Consider the following 25551-nt stretch of genomic DNA (forward strand, 5'->3'; position numbering starts at 1 on the left):
CTACACCTCGCATTAGCCCCAGTGGTAAGGGATAGTGGAAGGTGTAGTCTAACATCTTTTGGAAAGCCACAAATTCTCCATTCTTGGTAAAGGGGCTACAGGCAGCGGCCCTATCCCACTGTGCCCCTGTGATTGGGAATCCTGATGGCACAGGGTTCCTGATCACAGTGAGGAATAAGCACATTTAGTTGAATACACTTACAATTCTCCTGAAATTCTTCTTTCCACTCAATTAAATAGGTGTGTGTGGAGGGGAAGCACACACATCACCACACGGATAGATTTTAGGAACATCTGAAGAGCGTCTATGTGCAGCACTGCTTTGCTATGTCACCATCCTCTCTTTGACTACCATAAAGTCCCCTATTTGCTAGGTAAAGGGTAGGCTGATGTCAGGCTTGCATTATATACTTTGTATTTTTATTTGAACCCCAAGATCACCAAGCCTCATGTGAAATATATACACTAAAATAAAATAATCCTATATAATAAAGTCCAAGTTGTCCCTGCGTCCAAGTTGTCCAGTGTGTCCCTGGGGTACTGCGCATGTGCGCCAGGGACACAGGGATTGGACAGCAGAGACTGCACACGCGCACTCCCCCCCCTGCCTCCTCCAACCGCCGCTCCCGGCCAGAACGTCAGGGAAGCGAGGGTGGAGGCCGGCAGAGACCTCCTCCTCACAACCCTCCCTGGCCCGTGAGAGGAGCGGCGGGAGGCCGCGAAGCAGCGGCGGCGAGATAGGGGTTTGTGTCCCGCGTCCTTCCTGTCGGCGGCTGCGGGAGAGGAAGGAAGGAAGAGAAAGCAGCGCTTTCTCCTCCTCCGTTCCTGTCCTCCTGCCGCCGACAGCAAGGACAGGTCCCAGGGTTCGGAGAAGCGCTGCGCAAGTGCTTCTCCGAACCCTGGGATGTCTCCTTGCTGTCGGCGGCTGCGGGAGAGGAACGGAGGAGAAGAAAGCAGCGCTTTCTCCTCCTCCGTTCCTGTCCTCCTGCCGCCGACAGCAAGGACAGGTCCCAGGGTTCGGAGAAGCGCTGCGCAAGCGCTTCTCCGAACCCTGGGATGTCTCCTTGCTGTCGGCGGCTGCGGGAGAGGAATGGAGGAGAAGAAAGCAGCGCTTTCTCCTCCTTCGTTCCTGTTCTCCTGCCGGCGACAGCAAGTACAGGTCCCAGGGTTCGGAGAAGCGCTGCGCAAGCGCTTCTCCGAACCCTGGGATGTCTCCTTGCTGTCGGCGGCTGCGGGAGAGGAACGGAGGAGAAGAAAGCAGCGCTTTCTCCTCCTTCGTTCCTGTCCTCCTGCCGCCGACAGCAAGGACAGGTCCCAGGGTTCGGAGAAGCGCTGCGCAAGCGCTTCTCCGAACCCCAGGATGTTCTAGCGCCCGTTATTGAACGGGCTGAAATACACTAGTACTGTAATAAAAATGTTGAACCCAGGAATTTGTTTTGAGTACCAGAACTGGACTGAGTCCATAAGATGGTGTATAGGCAATGCGTGCAAAATAACATCCAAATAACATGATAAGTTCTTATTCCAGACTACCATTTGTATAGAAATAACATAAATAATTTATGTTAACTGGAAGGTTTTATAATGCGAGGGGGAGTCCTGTACATATCAAAGCTGTACCATTCAGTTGCAAATGAGTCCTTGTGCTTCAAACCTTGTCCGATTTTATTTTGTTAGTCAGTTTTTCCAGTATCTCGTTATTATGAGTCTGTCTGCTATGCTAGTAAAAGAGAACTTATTAGAGGTTTGAGCTGCAAGTTAATATTTTCTCCCATGAAAAGACTGAGCAGCAGCATTGACTCTGGACATTTAGAGAGATTTTCTCCAGTAATTGCTTTTATTTTGACAAATACCTCCTAATACTGTAACATAAAATGATAGCGATGATGATAGAACTGGACTGAGTCATAAGTCGTTCCACCCAAAAGTATCCCCTCTCCTCCAAAGCCAGTATAATTTAGCAGGGGGTAGCATTTTTGTTGTTGAAGTAAGATAAGATTGAAATCACCCAGAGATCACCAGTAGATAATTCTGCCCACCGCTATGCTAGAAGACAGCAATTGTATTATTCATCCTGGCTCTTGTGTGTCTATACACCTTTCTGGCCCCTGAGACAAACCTTTGCAGAATGAGAGGCCATGCTCAACAGAAGAAAATGGACGCCCCTGGTTTACATTATCACTTACCCCAGATGGAGAAAGGTGTGTCAAAAGCCTCAACTTCAACTTCTGGCGCCCTCGCCCTCTGAAGGGCATTCAGCAGCTGTAATGCTAACGGCATAGCCCTATGTACGTTTACTCAGAAGTAAGTTCCACTGAGTTAAAACTGGCTTATTACCAGTTCAATATATATATAGGATTGCAGAGTCAATTAGTTACTTTAAGCAGAGTTTGAAATCTAGTGTCTGTGCCTTTAAATAGATGAGTTGAGTTTCTAGACACCAGATTTTTTAAAAAAATATCCAGGTACTTGGCAACCTTTACATCCTGCCCCATCTTATCCTATCTATTCCTTGTCACCCCACAAATAGTTCAGCACAAGGCCTGTTTACAAAGCATGGGAGAAGTACTAGAGCAGGCTTCCTCAAACTCGGCCCTCCAGATGTTTTGAGACAACAATTCCCATCATCCCTGACCTCCTATCATCCCTGACCACTGGTCCTGCTAGCTAGGGATCGTGGGAGTTGTAGGCCAAAAACATCAGGAGGGCTGAGTTTGAGGAAGCCTGTACAGTACTAGAGAATGAATGTCACTGGTTGCCTAGCAACTACCCTCCTATGCTGGTTGAGCTCTCTTCCTCAGGCCTAGTCACAGGCACAAGCCTTTTAGTCTCAGTAAAATATGAGAAGTGGAACCCATTAGCACTGTTTTGCTGTTTATATGTTTGCATCTGTTTTTTATGATGCTGTTTTATTGTTGCTCTGAGGTTTTTAAATATTAAAAGAGTTTAAAGTAAATATACTGCACCATAACGCATATCTTTGAGTCTCTCTCTGTGTTACTCTATTAACTACAGTACCTATATGACTGTTCACACACATGTTTGTGACAAACTAAAAACACGGGGAAGTTGCCATATTCTAGATGAATACAATCTTTATCTACGGCCTTTTCTTCGTTGTTTTAATTCACTGTATTAATTCGCAGGATGTATTTTTGATACTGGTGCAGGTTATCAAAACACCCTTGTCTATAGGGAGAATGTGGACTCCAAAACTAACTTGACTGGCTCTATAATTGCTTCTGGGCCCAATTCCAAGTGCTGATAAACCTTACATAAACCCAGTTCCAAGTGCATTTGAAACCTTACATGACCTGGGGTGGAAGATACCTTAAGAACTGCCTTTGCACATATGAAACCTACTTTCTCACTCAGCTGAGTCCCAAGCTCTGTGTCTTGCTGCCTTTTCAAAGAAGCCATAGGCTCAGCCATAGCTCTGGCATACAGGTGGTTACAGGTTCAATCCCTGGCATTTATATGTAAGACTAGGAAAGACCCCCATCCACAACCATACAGTAGCATTGCCAGAAAATTCTGAGCTAGATGGAGCTAAGAATGGTCGGACTCAGTATAAGGTGGCTTCATATATGTTCTTCTGAGGTTAGATGGGTGTGTATGTAGGTGAGGGCCACTGAAGTCAGGCTTTGGAATTCTATTTCCCAGGATGTTCATTTGGCCCCCTGACTCTTGGTCTCTTGCTGTTGTGTAAAAAACTTTTATTTCAGGGGGTTTGCAGATGAGGTAGAGGTTACTTGCGGCTGCTACGTGCTTTGCTCATACTGCTGATTTTATTTCTCCTTGTTTTGCAGGTTTTATGGCAGGTTTTGGGTTGCATTTTTTTTTTAGGTGAAGCTGATATTTCTGGTGAGGTGTTTTGAAATGAAGCAGGAGAAGTATGCTATAAGCATAAAATAAAACCATTGCCTCATGGTGGGGTGCATTTTGATTTGAATGTATAGGGCTCCTTGCACACTTTACTGCAGAAGAGCACATTAAGGAGGTGGGAAATTGGTGTTCGTATTTCAAATTTTATGGTGGCAGCTGCAAGGAAAAGGATTATGTGATACAGTGTGAAGGGCCTTCCCTATAGTTTGTGATGTATCTATCTTAATACCTGCAGATCTTTCCCCCTTTATGTGTTATGTGTTTAGAAGGTTATCCCGGAGATTCTGTTTGGATCACTAGGCTTTTTATGGTAGAAAAGGGAGAAGAATGAAGAGACAGGGAAGGATTATAGAAAAAGTTAATTTTTATTCATAGAAGTTTGTGTGTTTCAAATCTTGCCTAAGGCATTCTCATGTACAAGCTGTAAAAGCTGACAATACTAAATAAAAGGGGATTCCATATATTTCTAATAGCATTGATGGTTCATCATGCAAGTTTAATTTTTCAAATTAGCAACTAAAGCAGGCATATGAAAACTTATTTCCATACTGGCTCAAGTTGAATTGGGAGGCGCCATAGCTCAATGGTAGAGAACATGCTTTGCATGCAGAATTCCTGGCACCTCCACTTAAAAACATCAGATGGTAGGTGATGGGCAAGACCTCCCAGTGTTTTGACCCTGGAGAGTCACTGCCAGCCACAGTATACAATACTGGGCTAGATGGACAAATAGTATTGACCTGGTATAACGCAGATTCCTCTGGTTTTGCAACTTGCACACACTCAGAATCAGAATCCATGACATGGGTTGGGTTTTCAAACGGCATTTTGAAGTAGGTTTAGCAAACTGTGGTTCGGCATGTTGTCTGAATTCACTAACTATGGTTCTGGCTCTATCTTTCAAAGCCCCTGTTCCATGGAAGTGGCTGTGAGCTTATAAAGCTGAGAGGAAAAGAAATGAAAGCTAGCAAGCTGGACTACATGCCTATCTTATACAGGGCATGCTGGTTCTTCCTGCCTAAGTGCCTGCCTACCTCTACATTGAAATTCATTTTGTTAGTTTTGGCCCAATTCCCAAGTCTGTTGTGTAGGAAACAGATGTAACAAGGATGGAGAAACCTGTGGCCCTCCATATGTTACTGGACTCCAGCTCCCATCATCCTTGACCACAGACCATGCTGAGTGGGGATCATGGGAGAGAGTCCAGCAACATTTGGAGGATCACATTTTCCCCATCTCTGGTATAGGCAATACTGAGCCAGATAATCTGGAAGAATATTCTGACAGTAAGAGCTGTTTGACAGTGTGGACTCCCCTTCCTTGGAGGTTTTTAAGCACAGGTTGGATGGTTATCTGTCATGGATGGATGCTTTAGTTGAGATTCCTGCATTGCAGGGGGTTGGACTAGATGACCCTTGGGATCACATCCAACTCTACAATCAATTCTATGATCTGATTTATCATAAAGATGCTTTCTATGGTCTAGTTGGATACAGACAATTTTAAGCAACATGCTGAGGATCTTTAATATGATTGTGTATGCAAAGGAGATAACGTACCACATTCTACTATGTGCACAACGGAGGTACACACTGTCAATGTTTATCATGGAGCTCAGCAAGTCTAGTGCTAAGTGCATAGTACAGTGGAACCTCGGTTTACGCCTACCTCCGTTTACACAAACCTCCGTTTACGAACGCCGCGGACCCAGAAGTGTTTACATCCGGGTTCTGCAGCATCGGATGCGCAGACGCGATCTGCGCAGCGTGCGCAGAAGTGCTCTATCGGTGCTTCGCGCACGAGCAGAAGCGTGCCTTCGGCGAATGAACGCCTCCGAGGAATGGATTGTGTTTGCAAACCGAGGTACCACTGTAGTTAATCAACACCGATTGTTAGCTGAATATTCAGATGAAGCGAAGGAAGAAAGTATCTGGCCTTATTGCTGGCTTTTGTAGCACTTGGCAAAGCAATGCTATTTATTCAAGGTGCAAACTATTTTACCATCCAGGACCAGAGATGTTTTAGGAGTTCAGTGTTCTCAAGGCCTTCCACGTGCCTTTTATTGCTATTACTTTCAATGACGAGCCCATGACAAAGAAAAAAGATTTCCAGTATTCATTTAATTGGTTTGCAAATTTGCAAAGAAAAACTAGGACTATGAAATTCTTCCAATGTCTCGAGAGTGAGCTGAACCAATAATATTTTAAAGAAACCCCTTCCAAAGCTGACCACTGCCAAAACCAGTTCATTTCTGAACTCTGGCCATCTTTCCAAATTATTATCTATTTTGTAGAATAAAGGTAGGACAACATATTCAGTACAGAAGCAACATTAGAAATATACCACAAAGCAAGAGAGCTACACATCGTTCTCATTGATGAGGTATTAACAAAATACAGTGGATGCATATTTATTTCTGTGGAGTATTTTAAAAGTTGAAAATCAACCCCTGGAAAATTTATTGATATGGATTTAACAGTTTGGGTTCTCTTTCACTTGTCTCCATGTTCCAGCTCTTTAGTAGTATGAAGGAAGGGCTTGTGCACTGGAACGATTGTGTATAGTGGTACCTCGGTTTACAAACACAATTGGTTCCGGAAGTCTGTACTTAACCTGAAGCGTACTTAACCTGAAGCGAACTTTCCCATTGAAAGTAATGGAAAGTGGATTAATCTGTCCCAGACGGGTCCGCGGAGTACTCAACCTGAAGCGTACTTAACCCGAGGTATGAGTGTAATTTGTTCCGGAAGTCCGTACTTAACCTGAAGCGAACTTTCCCATTGAAAGTAATGGAAAGTGGATTAATCCGTTCCAGACAGGTCCGCGGAGTACTTAAACTGAAAATAATCAAACCGAGGCGTACTTAAACCAAGGTATGACTGTATTTGTGTACATGTGCATACACAAACATTGCTGTGTACTTTGTGCACAAATCCAGTTGGCTTGCATGAAAAACCCCATTTTTAGAGGAACAGCTCATTAGGTATCAATAGTGGAGGACAAGTTTGGCTCCCTTAGTGCCGTGCTTTACTTCTCTCAATAGCAGTGAATGGCTATTGAGGTTAAATCTGCTTCACACATTTGATGGAGTTCAGGGTTAGCCAACACAGTGTCTTTCTGATTAGTCCCAGCCAGCATGGCCATTGGTCAGAAATACTGTGAGTCGTAGTGCAACAATATCTGGATTATACCACGTTTGCTATCCCTGCTCCATTTATTTAGAATCAAGATTGTCCCTTTCTGTATACGTAGTTACATACTAGGTTCTGTTTCTCAGTATGAGGGCTAGAGCATGAGCAGCTATCACTACCTTCTCCTGTAAGAAACTTGCTGAGCTTGTGGGGTAATAGGAGGTTCATAAACATTCTAATTGTTTAGAAGAATGTTGTTAGCAACAATGAGAACATTACCAGCAATGCACTTTAGCAGAAAAGAGAGAGATAGTTACCGTAGGAAAAAACCTCTCAATCTTGGGCCTTGATGACAGGAAAATACATGTGTTGTTGGCAGCAGAAATGGACAGGCGAGGGACCTCAAGACATGATATTGCGAAGCAGGGTGCAAGCAGTCGAAAAGAACAGGGACAGAGGCTGGATTTTATATATTGACTTGAAATCACTGGACAATTTTTTGGCTGCTGGTCAAAATTCTCATTTTTCCTCTAAGAAGAACCAATGGGCTGTGTTACTTTAAGGCATCTTATTGCCTTGGGACTCTATGCATACTATAGAACCATAAACTGGAAATGCAAGTTCTGAATTATGTTAAGCAAATCCTTGTCCTGCCAAATCTTACTCTAAAGTATATTTTTCTTAGCACTAGCCAACACTTAATTTCAATCTAATGGACCAACTGCTGAAACTCCATCTCCAGGAAGTATTTATTCCCCACCTCTTTAAGCTTGAATCAAAGGAGATAAACAAGGGAGTAGAAAAGAAAAACTCAGAAACTTTTGAAACCTCAAAAAGATTGTTTGGAATTTATTCCCTTTTTAACGTGAAGAGGTAACATTTGCACAAAAACGTATTGTTTTCACAGCAACAAGAGTTCCAAAGTTACAGAATTTGAACACAAATGCACACCCTGCACCACCACAGTAAGTGCAAGAAAACCAAAATAAAAAAAAGGTACAACATCTCAATTCGGAGATGTGAGGCTTTTCAAAGCACATTTCCCATTCTTCCCTGAGCCGCAGCTTAAATCTCAAGTAGGGGATGTTTTTTTCCTTCAGATTTTGCATTTCAAAATAGGGGGCATTTAAGCACACCCCAGGTTAATTGCTGGGAGGGAAAAAAACAAAACCGTTTCTTAAGAGATTTAAGGTATTTTTCGCTGACACACAAGTAATATTGCATTCTGTTTAAGAAAATACTCAGAATAACTCACATCATCCCTCAAGAAATGCATATATGTACAAATAACAATACAAGTCACTATGATCTACAAGGTCTAAGGAGGGATGAAAGGACAAGAGAAAGGAATTTCATCTCTCCCAGGAAAATAGTGTTCTCAACAGGATTTTATGGTGGATCCCCAACAATTGTATACATTTTACATTTCATTTCTTCCCTGTCGCTATTCAAAAGTGATGTTCACTTTGGAAGCACAAAATACTGCATTTTCCTATGTGCATCATTTCCCCTTGATGCACCATGTCCAGACTCCTCATTTTGCTGCCTCCTCATGTGCCCCCTGGTTGGACACATTCTTCCCTCCACATCAATCCCACCATAAAAACCTAGTAAGAACACTGAAGGGGAATGCAACAGGGTCTAGGAACAGTCTCTCAAGAAAGCTTCCAAGCTAAGCTCTGGAAGGTACCTTTCATAGGGTAGGGACACTATCTTCAGCCATTCAACATGCATGCTTAACAGTAAACTTCCAGCTACACGGGACCTTTGATTTCATACTAAAAGTGATTCCATACATTATGGTAGCTCAATGCAGGCCACAAGAAATGCAACCATACACTGGTATTCTGTACAGGAGATGACTAAACCGCTTCTGGCACAATGAAACACTCTGTCGGAAGCCAGAGCGCACGGAAACACTGTTTACAGACTACAAAATAGAGCCAATCTATTATTGTGCAATTAATGCTGATTAGGGCCTCTTGTGGAGCAGCCATCAAACTCCAGGTGGCTGCTTTAATATATAAAACAATCCTAACCTCTTTGAAGAGACAGACCTTGCTTGGGTCTCTCTGCACATAATGTGGCATAAATCCTGGAGTCCCACTGTTCTACCCAGCTTCAGGTCCACAGTAACATTTAGGAAAAGAACTGTAGCCTCATTCCTACTTGTTCAGAATCCACTGCACAGTTTTGATTGGCCTGCAGAGTTTTTAAAAGTGGTTGCTATCTTGCTGCAGTGGACACAGTAAAAACCAAGCAACATTTCAAAAAAGGATCAAACTTCTCAAATGCTGCCTTCATTGTGCAAGGTTACCAAGACCATCTCTAGACTTCCTAAAAAGTATTCTGTCACAGGTGGAAAATTGTATCACATCAGTCCAAATGTTTGCTACCCTACGATTAATTCTGTAAAGAACATGTTCTGTTTAAACAGAAATTGGTGCTGCTTGAGTACTGGCAGAGTCCATGCCAAATTTGGGGCAAGTGAATTTTACATTACCTATCAAGTACATTTTAAACCAGGGTGATAGCTAATAATAATTTAAGGAACTATATTAACTGAGATCAAGTTAAGCACAATTTATAGTTTGTAAAGCATATGCTGAATCAAAAAATACCTATACACTAGTTATCATGTCAAAAAACAAAACAAAAACAAAAGAATTATATTAATTCAGATCATGAGACTAAAGGTAGTATGCTAATATTTTAAAATTTGTGTCCAGGAGACATTATATAATCTTATTAAATTACATATATATGGACACTGCAGGTATGTTGTTGTAACACCACCATTAGCACAATTTAACACAAAGCTTAACCATGCTTGGTTGAACCAATACAGTTTCAGGATTCAACAATAAGTTTGTTACAACCAACAATATAATTTCTGTTTGTTTTTTAAACACAATAATTCAGTACTCTGTTGCAAAAAGGGACAAATTTACTGATACACCTTTTTCTGTAGGAAAGAAGAGTCTGCCAAAATAGCATCAAGGGGAATAGAAGATGCAGCTCCTCTAATCACTGAAAAAAGAAGAGCATAGAGCTCCTCTAATCACTGATCAAAGATTACACTCTCTCTCCCTCTTCCCGTGTTTTATTAACAAATACACAAGCCAATTCAGCTTGCATTCTGCAGATACGGGTGCATGCTACTAGAAACCCATCAAAAGCTCCTTCAAGCATATATGAAAGAGCAACTGAAGTCCTACAACCCAACTTTCTGCCCATGTGAAATGCTGCAAATTCCATAGTGGAGTGCTGGCCTCCACTAAAAACAGCAACTATGTGTTCCAAGATTTGACTGTTAGTCTGAAAGAAGGTCATGTTTAAGTCCTAGTATTTCATGATTACTTGCCACATTCCAGCCACCTCTCTATGGTGCAATTAGCTTAGTTCACTGGAATATACTGTTAAGGACAGATATACTCCACTGATAATACTATTTACTTCCTCTCTTTCAAAGGAGGATATTAGTACAAACTATCTCAATTTCCTATATTTCTTTCTTTTTATTTCTAATTAGAATGCTTTTGACTATGTGTGTAACATTCCAGTGACTTAGCTCATGGTGAATTACCTTAATTGCATTACCCCTAAAAGTTATTGAGTGAAAACCAACCGCCTTTATGTAAAATTGTAAGGGCAAAATGCAAAGAGACTGTTCCAAGCCCACGGGACCCACAGGAGGATTAATACATTCAAAAATATTTTACAGACATTTACAACAAAGTGCAGAAAGAACAATACTTCCGTGTTAAAAAAAAAAGTATAAAAAAATGACACTCACTTTAAAACATTCCAAAATACAAGAGACATACAACTATTACAGAATACAGTACAACCATTGAAAAGCAAGGGGTTTTTCACCCCCACTCCTTTTATTGGCACCAGCAGCAATTGTGTCACAAAGGCAAATGCAGAGAGTGCTTGACACAAAATCCCAGGAAGACAGTACAAGAAAAAGGCATAATACAGAGTTTGCCAGAAGCATGCCAGAGTTCAGCACAAGGAAGCGCCAGTCACAGCTTTCACCACCCCTGCACCAGCAGAAAGGGTTGCACGTTTTGGAGACAGTGTGCAAGAAGTGTCACCGGATAGCAGCAACATCAAAAGCTAACTCACTTAAAGCACTCACATGTGCCACACACACTCCTGGGCAGACCAGGAGGTGGACATCAAGAGAAGATGTGGCCTACTCTAATGGCTAAATACTGAGCTTTGAGATCAGTTAATTTCCCCCTTTGTAACAGAATAGGGGGAATCACAAAACACCTATAATGCAAGAGCCACCCATGCCACAGAGCGAACTTATCTCACAATAAAAAGTGGTTATTGTTTCCTGACCATTATTCTAATGCCTCAGTACAGAAGAGCTCTCTTCTCTACTATTGAAGTTAGCCAACAAGTAGGGATGGGAGGAGAAATAAAATTTCATAGGAACCAAGCAGATACTGATTGAAGATTTGTTTGAAACATGCAAATAGAGTAAGCACGGCTCCACTAGCATGCATTTACCTATTCCATGGGAACCAAGGGTCAGCCTGGAATGGGCAGCTGACCATGAACACAGGTCAATGGGAGGTACAGATTTCTATTCGTTCCAAGACTCTACTTCCCCCACTACCATCCAATTACATTCTATTAAAATCACATTTTTTTTCTTTTCAAATCACCATCATTTCCCACATTATGAAATGCCAATCTCTGCATGAATTCCAGTGTCCGAAACATGCAGTTAATAGAATTATATCTCTACCTCAATGGCAATTCAGAGTTTGCATGAGGACAGACCAGCCTCACAGAGGACTGCCAAAGTCTGAAACTTCTCTGATTAGGGTACTTCAACTGGAATCTAGGGACTGAAATGTTTTTATCGGCCCTGAACACATAAAATGCTGGCTTCTGATTATTTGAAATATATTTTCCCCAGCACTGTCTTTAACTATTATCATAGTTCATGGTGCTTATAGAACACAAAGGCCAGAATTAATTATTCAGTTAATTATTGCTGTATTCTACTTTGTAGAGATTACAATATCTATATACACATAAATAGGTACAGTGGTACCTCAGTTTATGAACACAATTGGTTCTGGAAGTCTGTTCATAAACTGAAGCGAACTTTCCCATTGAAAGTAATGGAAAGTGGATTAATCCGTTCCAGACGGTCCGCGGAGTAACCGTTCATAAACTGAAGCGAACTTTCCCATTGAAAGTAATGGAAAGTGGATTAATCCGTTCCAGACGGGTCCGCGGAGTACTTAAACTGAAGCGTTCATAAACTGAAACATGGGTGTAATTGGTTCCGGAAGTCTGTTCATAAACTGAAGCGTTCATAAACTGAAGCGAACTTTCCCATTAAAAGTAATGGAAAGTGAATTAATCCGTTCCAGATGGGTCCGCGGCGTTCATAAACCGAAAATTCATAAACCGAGGTGTTCATAAACCGAGGTTCCACTGTATATGTAAACACAGACACATGAAAGAGTCCTGATCTTAAACTTTAAACATATAGAGATTCCTTCAGCAGCCTCCTATGAAAATATATCTTTAATTTCCCATACTCTATCAGTGATTAGCGAACTTATACATTCAATTTAACTTTGAACTCAGCAGAGAGCCAAAAAATGTCTGTTTCTTGCCCTGACCAGCAGGCAACTAGAACTAAAAGTTAGATGGCTGACAGGGAATGTAGGACAGGTTTCACTGCAATGTTAGGCCAAGAATAATTATTGCTAAACTGAAATTAACAAGGTAAAGAGCTGCTGAAATATGCTAGACCAAGTTGGCAACTCCAACTGCAAGCAACTTCGACAAGATTGTCAGTCTCAAGACAACAGAGGCAGAAGCTCAACACAAGCAGTATTCAGAATCTGAACTCTTAAATGTTATCTGAACAGCCACATCCAATCTCTGATCAAGCAATTTAATCAGTGCAAAATTCCAGAACTCTGTTTCCACAGCCAAATGACTCCTATCCAATAGTTACAAGAAGCTGTGTTTTCACGTTTGAAAGACTTGCTTAATACAAAATGTTTTTCAGAGCTTACTTAAATCTTAAATCTCTTTCATTTTGCTTCTGGGTGGGAAATGTCACACAAATAGAGACACTGTACTGTACAATGCTATTCAGTGCACACAACTAAAAATAAATAAATGAAAAAAACGTATCTTGAATGATCCTTCAATTGGATTTTTTTCATACCATTTAGAAACATTTAGCCAATGGAAGGGCAACGGTTTAGTTCCTATGCACAACTACAACTATATTAATTTAATTCTATATATAAAAAAATAAAATCTAAACCTGTTTGGCTTGGAAGATTCCACAACTAGAATCCAGTCCAGGGTCTTATCAAGTGCTATTCAAATTTAATCACCAAAAGGTCAAAGTAAAAGTCTGTCCAAACAAGAGTTTGTGGCACAAATTGAGTCTATTGCTCTCTCTCAGAGACAGGAATCTCAAGTTAAAGATTAACCAGTATGCCCTCAACAGCTTGGTTTGTCAGCCCCAGTCCAGAACAGCAAAGCATATATTTTGGGAGAAATTTCCACAACCTGCCAACACCAAGATCACCCAGAGTTAAAGGCTGTGAAAGACAACAAGGAATATATAGCAGGCATGGTTCAAAACGTATCAACAAGGTTTTGATGTTTTGCTATTCAGATACCATGTCAGTGAGAACTAGAAGATAGTTTTGCAGGTGAACACAGAAATCCAGTTAATGGGCTTCTTCAAACCATGCTAATGCTATATTTGATTCACTCAGCAATGTAGATTTTGCAGACTAAGGGTTGCATCCATCTACATTCTACTCAGAGTAGACCTGATGAAATTAATTAATTAAGCTAAATTAGTCGTGTCCATTAATTTCAATTGGTCTGTTCTGGGTATGACTTAGCAATGGATAACAATTAATTTTTAATTTATTTGAACCTACCCAAGAAATCTTGAACTGAGTGTCTGTGTTCACCTGGACAGCATCCAGAACAGCAGCTTTGTCTTACAAACCATAAAGTAACCCCATCACCACCACATAACCCCTAATTTCCTCCTGCACACATGTTACACAGTGTTACAAAAGTTGTTATTACTGTATTAATATCCTAGTGCTGATAAAAACTCCCCCATTATCTGCACAAGAACCTCTGACTGGACATAGATAAAGGGGACTCCAAAAGCCATCAGCTGGCACATGAAAAAGGAGTCCAAGGGATTTTGGGCTACGTGGTGCCCAACTGAGGAAACTGTGTTTTGCAGGAGCTGGCTTGCCACCCTAACTCTGTCAAAGAGGTGGAGCGAGTACTGCATCACCCTGCCAAACAAGGAAGCAGAGCTACCTGGAGTCCTCTCTGACGAAGTTGAGATGGAGTTTGCACGCCCTGCACCGTCTGCTGCCATGTTGTCCTGCTGGGTCCCTTTGCTGTCCTGAGGGGGGGGGGGGGAGACAGGCAAGGCAGGATGCAGTTATTAAATGCATGTAATTTAAAAGTGAGCAAATGCCAAAAAAAAGGTGGTTTTATGGTTTTAGATCCAGGAGAAACAATAATCCTAGTTTATTCAGGCATATTCCAGATCTGGACACACATTCTCAGTATATCTTTGTTATTTATCTAACTACCTCTTCAAGTAAAGCCATATGGAGGGCATCCCTGGGGTTAGCTGATTTTAACAAAAAAATAATAGTATCACACGTATCGTTTTTCCATAGTATTGCCTTGAAGAACTACTTGCCATATAACCAAGTGCTATAAAATTAACTGCATAAGTAAAATTAATTCATGTTACTTTGTAAATGTAATCCTTGTCCAGTCAATCAGCTATTACATATATTCTCATGGCAGAATTTACTTTAATGCATATCCATGTTTTAATTATTAAATTCCCACTCTTTGGGTACGGGTATTTTTCAATAGTCCCCTGATAAAAAGAACCTATTTTTATTATCCAACACCATAAATTGGATTTTGGATATACAGAAGTAAATATGAATGGCGACGTGCCTATTTGCACAGCACTGGCACAGTGGCACAGCTTTTCACCTTCTCTCTCCAGACATGCTGCTGTCTTGGTTTTGGTAAGCCAACAAATTTATAAAAACAACAACCGATAAAAAGTTCCCATCATGTGCTCTATTTAAGAGTCTACAGCTAGTAAAGGCAGGCAAGATCAATGCACATAGGATTCAGAAAGATTCTGCGCCCTTCTGCAACACTGCTCTCCCCCTTCCAAACAACCCAAAGCCACTTCCCAACATAAAATGGCAAAGCAGTCTCATCTGGGAAATGCAAGGAAACAGCCTACCTTTCCTGACAGAGGGCCCACTGCTGGTCTCTTCCTCTGTGCATAACCTGAAAGTCTGTAACAGTAGTGAGGCTTGCAGTAGAATTTTCCTGCAAATAGAGCAAGAGGGAAATCTTAATGAGAAAGACAAAAGCTACAGTTTGGTAATGCTGTGCAATGCCACACACAATATACATGGAGACAATTATGCCTCAAAGTTTTAATTCACATTCATTTCCTCCTTTCCTGAAAACAAATGGATTTTCCATAGGGTGCCTGATAGCCATTTACCCAGCACCCAACCAATAGCCAGAACATCCCAGGGGAACTTGCGTGGCATCGCACACAAAGCAGCACTGTATGAGGAACAAAGGCTGCATCACATGAAAATCTGGCAGAAGTGCTGTGGAAAAGGCAAGAATGAATGCAAAGAGGAAAGGGCTGGGCATTAACTCCAAACAGACCGCTGCTTACCAAAGAATTGACCAATCCAAACAGAAATCTATGTACCATGGTCACCCAGGTGATTTCTAGCTACAAATATTCAAAAGTTATCATTTCACAGATGCAAATAGCCAGTGGTATCTTCCAATGTGTTGCTGAACTTTCTAAACAGTATTCAAGGAGAGCCCTGTTTACATGATGCTGCAGTTGTCTAGCCATGAGTGCAAATACAAGAGTAATGGCTTCCCACTCTGAGTTTTCCATAATCTTTGGTGGCACAAAAAATCCTGAGCATGGAGAGGAGTTTAACTCCCAGTTCAACCAGCTTCAGACTGCAGCATTTACAATGTGTGTTTTAGTTTCTACAAATACTTCTTGCACAATAATAATTTTGGATGATGTATCTGCAGTGGGCCAAACAGTGATGTAATGATTTCCTGACCATACTAAAGATCTATGGAATACTGAAGGTTATTTCTAAGTCAAAGGGCTGAATCCAATAAAAGTCATGTTGTGATCTCAATGACTTCTGCTTACACAATGGAACTCCCTCTCCTTCTCCTACTCCCTGAGTTCCCGCCCCCCCCCAAAAAAACCCCTCTGCCCCAGAAGCCTGGGGGAACCCCCAGAGAAGATTTGGGTATGGCGACACAAGTGCGGAGGAGGAGGGGGAAGAGGGAGAGGAGTTATGTTATGCAAGTGGAAGTCACCTGCACAACAATTTCGCTGAATGCAACCCATCAGTTGAAACTCTTGCCCAGGCCTCCCCAAACTTCGGCCCTCCAGATGTTTTGGACTACAATTCCCATCATCCCTGACCACTGGTCCTCTTAGCTAGGGATCATGGGAGTTGTAGGCCAAAACATCTGGAGGGCCGAAGTTTGGGGATGACTGCTCTTGCCCATCCCCTTCCTAAGGCAAAAGGTAAATTCCACTTACCATCCACCAGGTCGTAGGCATAAGAGGACAAGCGCAGGGTTGTAGCACAGTATTCACATTTGAAGCAGCTGCGGTGGAAGAATTTGCCTTCAGCACTCAGCCTTTCCATCACGTAGACTCGCTTGTGGCAGAAGTAGCAGACATCACTGCCTCCCACATTCGGAGGGAATTCTTTTTTCAAGGAACCCTAAAGCAGCAAGAACAAGGAAAGGTCTAGAGTCACGAGCTTGCTTTTATTTCCACTGTCGTGCCATGTGTATTCATTAGATTGTTTTGGAATCCTTCAACGGGAAACGGAGGAGATTTCAGCAAAAACACTAACAGGCACCTACGGATAATTCCAAGGCCCCAACATGAGGAAGAAAAGGTCAGCCAGAGAACACATTCCATAAGGTGCAGCATCCAACCACCTGAAAATAAAGAGTCTGGTGGAATATGGGAGAACAGAAGGATCTAAAAATTCTTTAATTCTCTCAGCCTTAGCTTTCCCACACACAGCCTGCCTCTAAATTGGGAATAATGATGACATACCTCACAACATTGATGAGAGACACTAAGTATACACAACTAACGAGTCATAGAAATGGTCACACAATTATGATAGTAATAATCCTCCTCCCACATTACCACTAAAGCTAGGCTCGAAACAACCACTGTCAAATGATTACTCCAAAGACACCATTATGCTCTGGACAGCAAAGCTTTCAGCAACAGATCTTTTGCGTACTATCCATTTTCTTTATAGCAAGAATCCAAGTACCCACAAAGGCAAGTGGAGGAACAGGCAAGGAAGTGCTTACATCAGCTACCTTTAACTAAACACTGAGGGAAAACTAAAGGCTCCGTATTACTGAGGATCTAAGGGAGAGCTGTCTAACTTCTAATCACCAATACTCATCACCTTCTCAACATCATTCTCTTACCAGTTCCTTCTTGTCTAGAAGGGTTTTGGGTTGGTCTTTCCTTTGAAGCTGATTGGCTATTTGCTCAGCCAATGAGCTCACGCCACCTGTATACATCTTTATATACTTCTACCAGATGAAGGTAATGAGGGTGGGGGGAGGTAAGATGGATGGGGGAAATGAGGGAAAAGAGAAACAGTATAAATTCAGGATGAAAACTACAAAAGAAAAAAATGGCAAATAAGGTGCAGAAAGGGGTGAAACCATGCCAAGACAGTGGACAACACAAGCGTGTGCGGCACCAGCAAAACAAGTGATCTCAGCAACCACTGGTGTGGGCAGCACTAAATAAAATTATTAAGAGTTTGTAACCAACCACTCTAAGACCATGGTCAGAGACTTTCTTTTGCCAGAGAGTCACTTTGAGATGTGGGTTGGAGGTAACAGGTGTTTCTAACCCCATCTCCCACAAAGGTTTCCCATAACAGCTGCCATGTTCTTTCCAAACACCATGCTTGTCTCTAGATTGGCAGCTGAACATAATCCTGCCATAGGGTCAGATTTAGTCCATGAGCTGCTGGTTGTTGACCCCTCCCCCAAACAGAAACCCCTACAATAGGTGACTAAGAGTGCTATGGGTTCAGGGATGAGGTAGCATGGATTACCCATATTGAGATACCATGGTTATTTATGATATCCAAAATCAGACTGGGGAATTACATAGTCTGGGGAAAGGATATCTGGAGGAGAAGTTAAAAGGGAAAGAGGGGTGTAACGAATTTGCATGCTTAGATATATGTTCTTTCTTGCAAGGCTACAAAAATACTACACAGTTTTTAGCCACTGTGTGTTTCTTCATCCCAGTCTCCCCAGTTGGATATTAAGTCCACTACCTCTTTTCATACCCCATCTCAGACACTATAGTTTCAACACCAAGCCAGCCTTTTTCTCGCCCACATCCAGCTTATGAAGAATGCTGGAGAACCTAAAAGCTTGCTCATTATTTTGTTACATTTTGGTTGGCCTAAAAAAAGGTATTTCCTTTGACCAAGCTGTGGGAGGCAGTGGAAGACAGGAGGGCCTGGCGTGCTCTGGTCCATGGGGTCACGAAGAGTCGGACACAACTAAATGACTAAACAACAACTACTACTACTACTACTACCGGTATGGGAGTTGCGAAAGGAGTGTCTTATGGACCAACATGGCTGCCTTTGCTTATATTTACAGTATTTTTAAAAACAACGATTGGTTTCAACTGTTATTTAAGCAGCAAACCGTACAACACAAAAAGATAACTAAATAGCATTGTGTTTCAGAAATATATTGGGGGGGGGCACAAGCCATTAAGTCTACAGAACCTTAGATACTGAGATTCTTCATACACAGTCCCACCTAGCAAGTCATATAACTGCACCACCACCCCAAAATTCTCCCTTAAGTTTATGGGGAGGGGAAGACGGATGAGGGTTGCCTGGCCTCTCAGCAAGGAAGCAGAATATCAAATTCAGCTCAAGAATCTTTGACAGTTTGCCCTTTTTCAAAAACAACAGATATTCCACTTATTTTAAGCCAATGTACTTTGTACTGAAGAACAGAGAGTAAAATCAGCAAGTCTTTCTATTTACCTAAGTAGATACGGTACATTATTAACAGCTAATGGGCCTTTCTGTTGTAAGAATAGCCCTGAGGGATCAGAAGATTGGTCAGGTGGAGGGCCTGACGTCAACAGGACTCTCAATTGATATGGTATTTCAAATTGCAGCTAATTGCTGATAAATCTACATATTTTGAAAGATCCATAACCCCCATGAATCTGTGTAAATTCTCATGACTGCTTTTAGACCCAGGCAAAAACGTTTCTCTTCAACCAGGCAGGCCTTCTGTTAAACAATCTATGGCCTTTTAAAGGTGGCGTGTGTGTTGTTTTTTATTATGATTGTGTTATGCATTTTGTGTTTTTATGTTGTAAACTGTCCTGTGATCTTCGTATGTGTGATATATAAATTTAATTTAAAAATGAACAAGTCATTAAAAAACCAATCTGAGCCATTGACCACCACATCTTATGACACCAGTGAATTCCATAAGTTTATTATATATTGTGTGAAAAAATGCTTTATTTCATCTTAATGACAATTTCATTAAGTGAGTTCTAGTTTTATGAGAGGAAAAAACATTCCCACATTTCCCCCACATCATGTATTATTGATGCACAGGTGTTCAGGTGTTGGGGTATTTCAGCAGGTAGTGCATTCCACATCTGTATTGGTATTCTACCAGCTTCTGAAGGCACACCTGTTAATACAGGCATTCCTTTCATCTCTTGACCCAGGTCTCCTGTTTTAATTGCTATGGTGTTTTCATGCGATACTTTTATTCCATATTTTAATCACAGGTTTCTATTTTAACATTTTAATGGGATGGATTTATGGTGCATTTCAATTATGGTGCATTTTTCATTATTCTGTATTTCAACAAGGTTGTGCAACTGGTTTTAATGTTTTGTAAGCCATGTAGACATTGAAAAGTATATAATAATCTTATAACCCTATATCGTGTCTCCCTTAGTATTTCTTTTCTAAATTAAAAGGCCCCAAACATACAAGCCTTGCCTGGAATGCCCTCCCAACTTCTTGACTGGTAGTTTGGTGCCTCTTCTGCACCACTTATCCATCTCTACAATACTGGAATTTGTCTTTCCACAGCTGCTGCACCAAGTTTTGATTGAGCTCTCCACCGCAGCTCCAAGTTGTCATTCTTGGACAGTCTCAGCCAGTTTAGACTCAATCAGCATTGGAATTTTTTGTTCCAATATATATCACTTTACACTTATTGGCACATTTTTTTGCCCCTTCACCCCATTTGGAGATGTTCTTTTGGAACTCTTCACAGTCTGCTCAGGTTTTCATCATGCTCTATAAATTGGAGCCATCTGCAAAGTTGGCTCTCACTGATCACTTCCAGATCATTTATGGGCAAGTTACATAATCTTATTGTCTCTAAGACAGGCTCTTCTATTTTTTCTTTTGTGTGTGGACTGTGTACAAAACAAATCTCTTCAACCTCATAGACCAGGGGTCCCCAAACTACGGCCCCCGGGCCGGATGCGGCCCAATCGGCCTTCCAATCCGGCCCGCGACGACTCCCGCCGCCCGCTGCCGCCGCCCGCTCTCACGGCGCGCGGCGCAGCGACGATCTAAAAAATCGGCAAAAAATCGCCGAAAATCCTTTGTGCGCATGCGTATGGGCCTCTCCCGACCCGGAAGAGGTCATTTCTGGTGCACTTCCGGGTCGGGGGAGGCCCATACGCATGCGCACAAGCGATTTTTGGCGATTTTTTCCCGCCCGTGTGCGTGTGCGCATGCGCACGGGCGCGCACTCCCCCGCCCTCCGGCCCGCTGCGCGCGCACTCCCCTGCCCTCTGGCCCACTGCGCGGTCGGCGCGGCGGGCACCGGCCCGCCGCGCAGAAAGTCTGGGGACCCCTGTCATAGACTGTCCCAATACAGATCTTTGGGGGCTCCCATGACCTATTTCCATCAATTGTGAGAATTTTTAGCCTATTTCTACCCTAGGTCTTGTTTATGTATGAGTAGAGGGAACAACATGGGAAACCAAATGAGAGGCAATGTGGTTGCTTTGTCAGAAACATGTCTATTGTCATCCACAAGTTTTCTTTTGAAGGGAAGGCCTTGGTTGGCGAGTCCTACTCTTCCCCATTCTACAAGCAGACAGAGGGAACTATGTGCTCTAAAGCATGGTGTTTCTTTACCATGCTAAAGATTATAACTTTGCCTAAGATCGATTTGAATCTAATCCACCTCTCCCATAAAAACTCTACAGAATTCTCAGAGCAAGACTACATTGTTTAAAAGGAAATAGTAGTTCTACAACAGACAGGTGTCCACATTCCCCATGCCCATCTTGAAGAATTAAGACATTTAGTTACACAATGACCAATACAGTATAGCTCTTCCTATAGAACAATCAGAAATCCCTTAAACCTTAATCTGGATAAGGCAAGCAGCAAGCATTTCACTATTCACTACGCTGTTCAAAAATCAAACCACAACTAATCTGTTATAAGACACACAAAGCAATATAGTGATTTGAATCACATCCTCAAAGTGAAGCAGCAAACAAGCATTTATTCATCATGTAGATGTTCAATGGCCACAGAAAATCCAGTGCTAGAAACAGCTGTTAAGAGACAGACAACACAATGAATCCCACTCTTGGGAACAATGAAGCCTTATTGGTGGATCCTTAGTAGCCAGAAATGGCCGTTTGACACAGTGGTCCAGTTCCAACATCACCATGGTTTGGTGGTCAGTAGCAGTCTGCATAATTCCATTTCCCTTCCCTGCATAGCAAAAGATATACTGGGAAGCCATGGTTAAACTAGCAGGTCATAATTACTGCTAGCCCAATTTTGTTTTCATTTGAGAGACTCAAACCACAATTTGAACTTGGTTTTAATTGCCAACTTGAGAACAAATTATAGTTAGAAGTGATTATGGCAGCACCTGTTCAAAACATTACAATAAAACTATGGAGAAAATGAAAGTGAAGTGGAGAAGCCCAAGGAAGATGCAAGAGAAAGCAGAGGAAGAAGCACTTAAGCCCACAAAGGACTCCTGATGATCAAACTATGGCTTGGTGATTCAGACCCAACACATCTCCAACTGGGTGAGTGCATTCCAGGGTATGCCTTTACTTATCAGAAGGCAGAACAAGCCAGTTCTGGATGAGACATACAATATTATTTGTGAAATATTTGCTAGCCATTGCTCTCTCTCCTACCAGACAATCAGTAACTCTGAGGTGTAAAGGACATGCACCATTTCCAAATTCACAAGGCTTGGAATAACCAGGATACAGAGGAAGCCCAAGCCTTTCTGCAGGCACACAGGCTAAGCTCAGCCACACCCAAGGCAAAGAGAACTTATTAGCCTAGCTTTAGCCAGTGCGGCATTCTCAAGTGGCAGGAGATGGAATAGGCCAAAGATGTGCAACCGGGTGCAGCCTCAAGCCCCACACCATGCTACCTGTCTGAGGGAGTCAGAAGAGGGAGAAGAAGGGCGACTGGAAGAGCGGAGGCTGCGGGAGATCTCCCACTGCTCAACAACAGATCGACGAGATCGCTCAATCTCTGGCTACAAAATAAAGATGAGAAAGTCAGAAGACAGCATTTTAAAATAGATAGGAGCTTTGGGGAAGGGGCGGGTGAGAAAGGCAGCAGAGATATTGTAGCTTGCAACGGACGTAGGAAAACTGTGGGCATGCTCTACTACTTTTAAACTCCCCAGCCATCTGCATTGCCATTCAAATCATTGATATTTCTTTTTTTGGGGGGGGGGGATGGTGGAACACCAAATCCATGTACTAATTTCAGCTGTGAATGACCTTCCTGATGCTTGTCTTTCAAGTTTTAGAAATGAATGGATTTATAAAGGTGGGGATTAGATGTATCCCGAATAAAATACGAGGAATTCTATTCCAATCTTGAAGCAACACCAAAAATTCCTAATAAGAAGGTTGAAAAGAAACAACTTTCTAAAATTTCTGCAGGGTAAAAGAGACTGCAAGACTGTTAATAAATAAATAAATAAATAAATAAATAAATTATTATGTATACCCTGCCCATCTGGCCGGCTCCCACCCACCCACCCCCCGTCTCCACTCTGTTAAGCAAGACACATGTCAAAATGCATGTGCTTGCATTCAATAGTCTCTTTTTACCCCATCAGTATTTTGTATTTTGTTTGGCAAAATGAATAAAAGCAATTGATATTAGACCTTCCAGAGTTTAACAAGATGAAATACATTATAACAGCCTACACAGGGTCAGAAAATAAATTCTGATGATACATGATTGAATATTGCCACTGGCATACATGTTTAAAAATTAGAGCACATATCGAAAAAAAGTATATATTGCTTAAAGAAATAAACAGTTTTCAAAGCCCATTTGGTTTAAATATAAAGGCTCTTCTGGGGTTAGTTAACTTCCTGGTTTCATTTGTTTTGGGTTACTCTTTAGCAAGCTAATTTTATAGACCTTGCTTCTGAAACCTAGTTACGTACCGCAGACGCTCTTCCTCTCCAGATTGGCTAAGCAATGCTCCACCAACACTTCTTGAATCTAGCTGAGTCTTTCAATACAGATTCTACCCTACTCTATGGAAGTGCAAACTCTCAAAAGCCCCTTTAAGTTAGGAACTTCTTCCCCACATATGCCACACAGTTTTTATTAGTGCTAGACGCATCTATGCAAGATTAAGTGTTGATTCAGCAAGCAGGAACAGTAAGTTAACAGGAAAAACAGAATAATGAGTTTGGATGGTGTTGTTTTACCCAGAGTGCTTGAAAGTGTTCTACTACAATGTGATGGTGTACTCATCAGCCATTAAAACAGGACATCTGATGCCAGCCATGTTACAGCCCAAGCAACCTTTCATTTCCCATTCTACGGAACGGCAAGCAGACACAAAGCGCCAGACAGACAGGAAGGCAGTCACCTGATGCCTGGTTGCTGGCCTTTGCTCCAGGAGGGCAGCCAGCTGGCTTGCCCTCTGCTCAATGGTAAGCGTGCGCTCTGGCACAAGGTCATCTGAAAAGAACTGGTGAGGTCTCTGCAGAATAATGAGTGAGGGAAAATGAACAAGAGAGCACAGGGGGGGGGAATATTCATGGAAAAAGCATGGCAGTAGGAAAAGAAACAAAGGTCAGTTAATTAAATGCTTGTGCTTTTTTTTTTTTTAAAAAAAAGTGGGACACAGGGGCAAGGAGGGGAACAAGAGCTCAAAATCCTCTGGATGAAGGTTGCACACACCCCCGCGCAGATGTGACATACATATAACATAAACTATTTACGGTGGCCGAATCCAATAGGTCTACTCTGGAAGACACTGATTTAAATAGGTTTACTGCTCAGGAAGCATGCAGAGAGCTGTGACCTTTGGAAGCTGTGGTTTATGAATCCTACAGCAGCAGGAAAAGGAGCCAAGATTGTGCCGCCAAAGCAGCATCATAGTTTAGCGTGCTGTGAAATACAGATGTGTCGCAGGGATCTGGGGAAGGGCACTTGCTGTTGACTGTAGTGATACACACTGTTGACTGTAGTGATACACACTACTGAAAGGTAGGGGGTGAATAGAGGCAGGGAAGCCAGGCAGATGCAGTATACAGGGACAAAAACTCTGGGGCTTCCTTCCTCACTTCCCTCGCTCCAACTTTTTAACCTGGTTGTTTTGGAGACTGGATGCAATACCAAGCTAGTGGTCAAGAGAAGGGTCATGGAAGGGGAACAATGGCAAAGGCATGGGCATAATTCTCTGTGAGGGGCTAGTGATGTTTAACACAAAATTCTCAGTATCCTCAAAACTGTATTGTGTAGGGTTCCTTTTCAAAATTATTTACTGTGATGAGCAGCTTTTGGAAATATATTGAGCAGGCAGACTGCAGCATCGATCCGTGCCTTTATTATGTCAATTCATTCTCTTTCATTGCATGTTCTACTTTGATCCAAGCTTATTCCAGTTAATTTAGTTTTGTATGCTTTTGTGGGGGGATGCTTAAAAATGTCCCTTTCTCCCTACTGTCATAAAGATTTATTTGTGCATTCCATCAGGCTATGTTTTCAGCCCATGTTTCCAGCCCATAAAAAAACCACAATAAAACATCAAACAACAACTTCCCAATACATATGTCTTCTAAAAGTTGTGTAGACTTTATTTCCTTGACATCTGATGGGAGGGTGTTCCACAGGGAGTAACAATAGTTTTATTATTTACAAAAAGAACTAACAAAGAACTGGTTCCTGTATTGTCTTGTTTTCCTCTTTCTGCCCCATCCCTTTTTCATTTTGTGTCATTCCTTTTAAAGTGTGAGCCTGAGGGCTAGGACTGTTTAGCTTTTTATTGATCTGTAAGCTGCTCTGGGAGCTTTTTTGGCTGA

General features: G+C 42.0%; 1 protein-coding gene across 36 annotated transcripts in view; it reads right to left on the bottom strand.

Moving 5' to 3' along the window:
• The window catches only part of MICAL3 (microtubule associated monooxygenase, calponin and LIM domain containing 3), a 190388-nt gene that overhangs the window by 63314 nt on the left and 101523 nt on the right, over positions 1-25551 (bottom strand). For 20 of the 36 annotated variants that reach the window (XM_035126938.3, XM_035126940.3, XM_088676888.1 and 17 more), the window contains 6 exons: positions 24114-24227; positions 22641-22748; positions 17616-17723; positions 16693-16879; positions 15331-15419; positions 14367-14454 (listed from right to left, as the gene is read on the bottom strand). In XM_035126938.3, the coding sequence (XP_034982829.3) occupies positions 14367-14454; positions 15331-15419; positions 16693-16879; positions 17616-17723; positions 22641-22748; positions 24114-24227 (694 nt within the window). The remainder of the gene's footprint in view (positions 1-14366; positions 14455-15330; positions 15420-16692; positions 16880-17615; positions 17724-22640; positions 22749-24113; positions 24228-25551) is intronic. The other 16 variants (XM_088676905.1, XM_088676899.1, XM_088676903.1 and 13 more) reach the window with 3 other exon arrangements.

The sequence above is a fragment of the Zootoca vivipara genome, chromosome 9 (assembly GCF_965207765.1).
Source record: "Zootoca vivipara chromosome 9, rZooViv2.hap1.1, whole genome shotgun sequence".
NCBI lineage: Eukaryota > Metazoa > Chordata > Lepidosauria > Squamata > Lacertidae > Zootoca > Zootoca vivipara.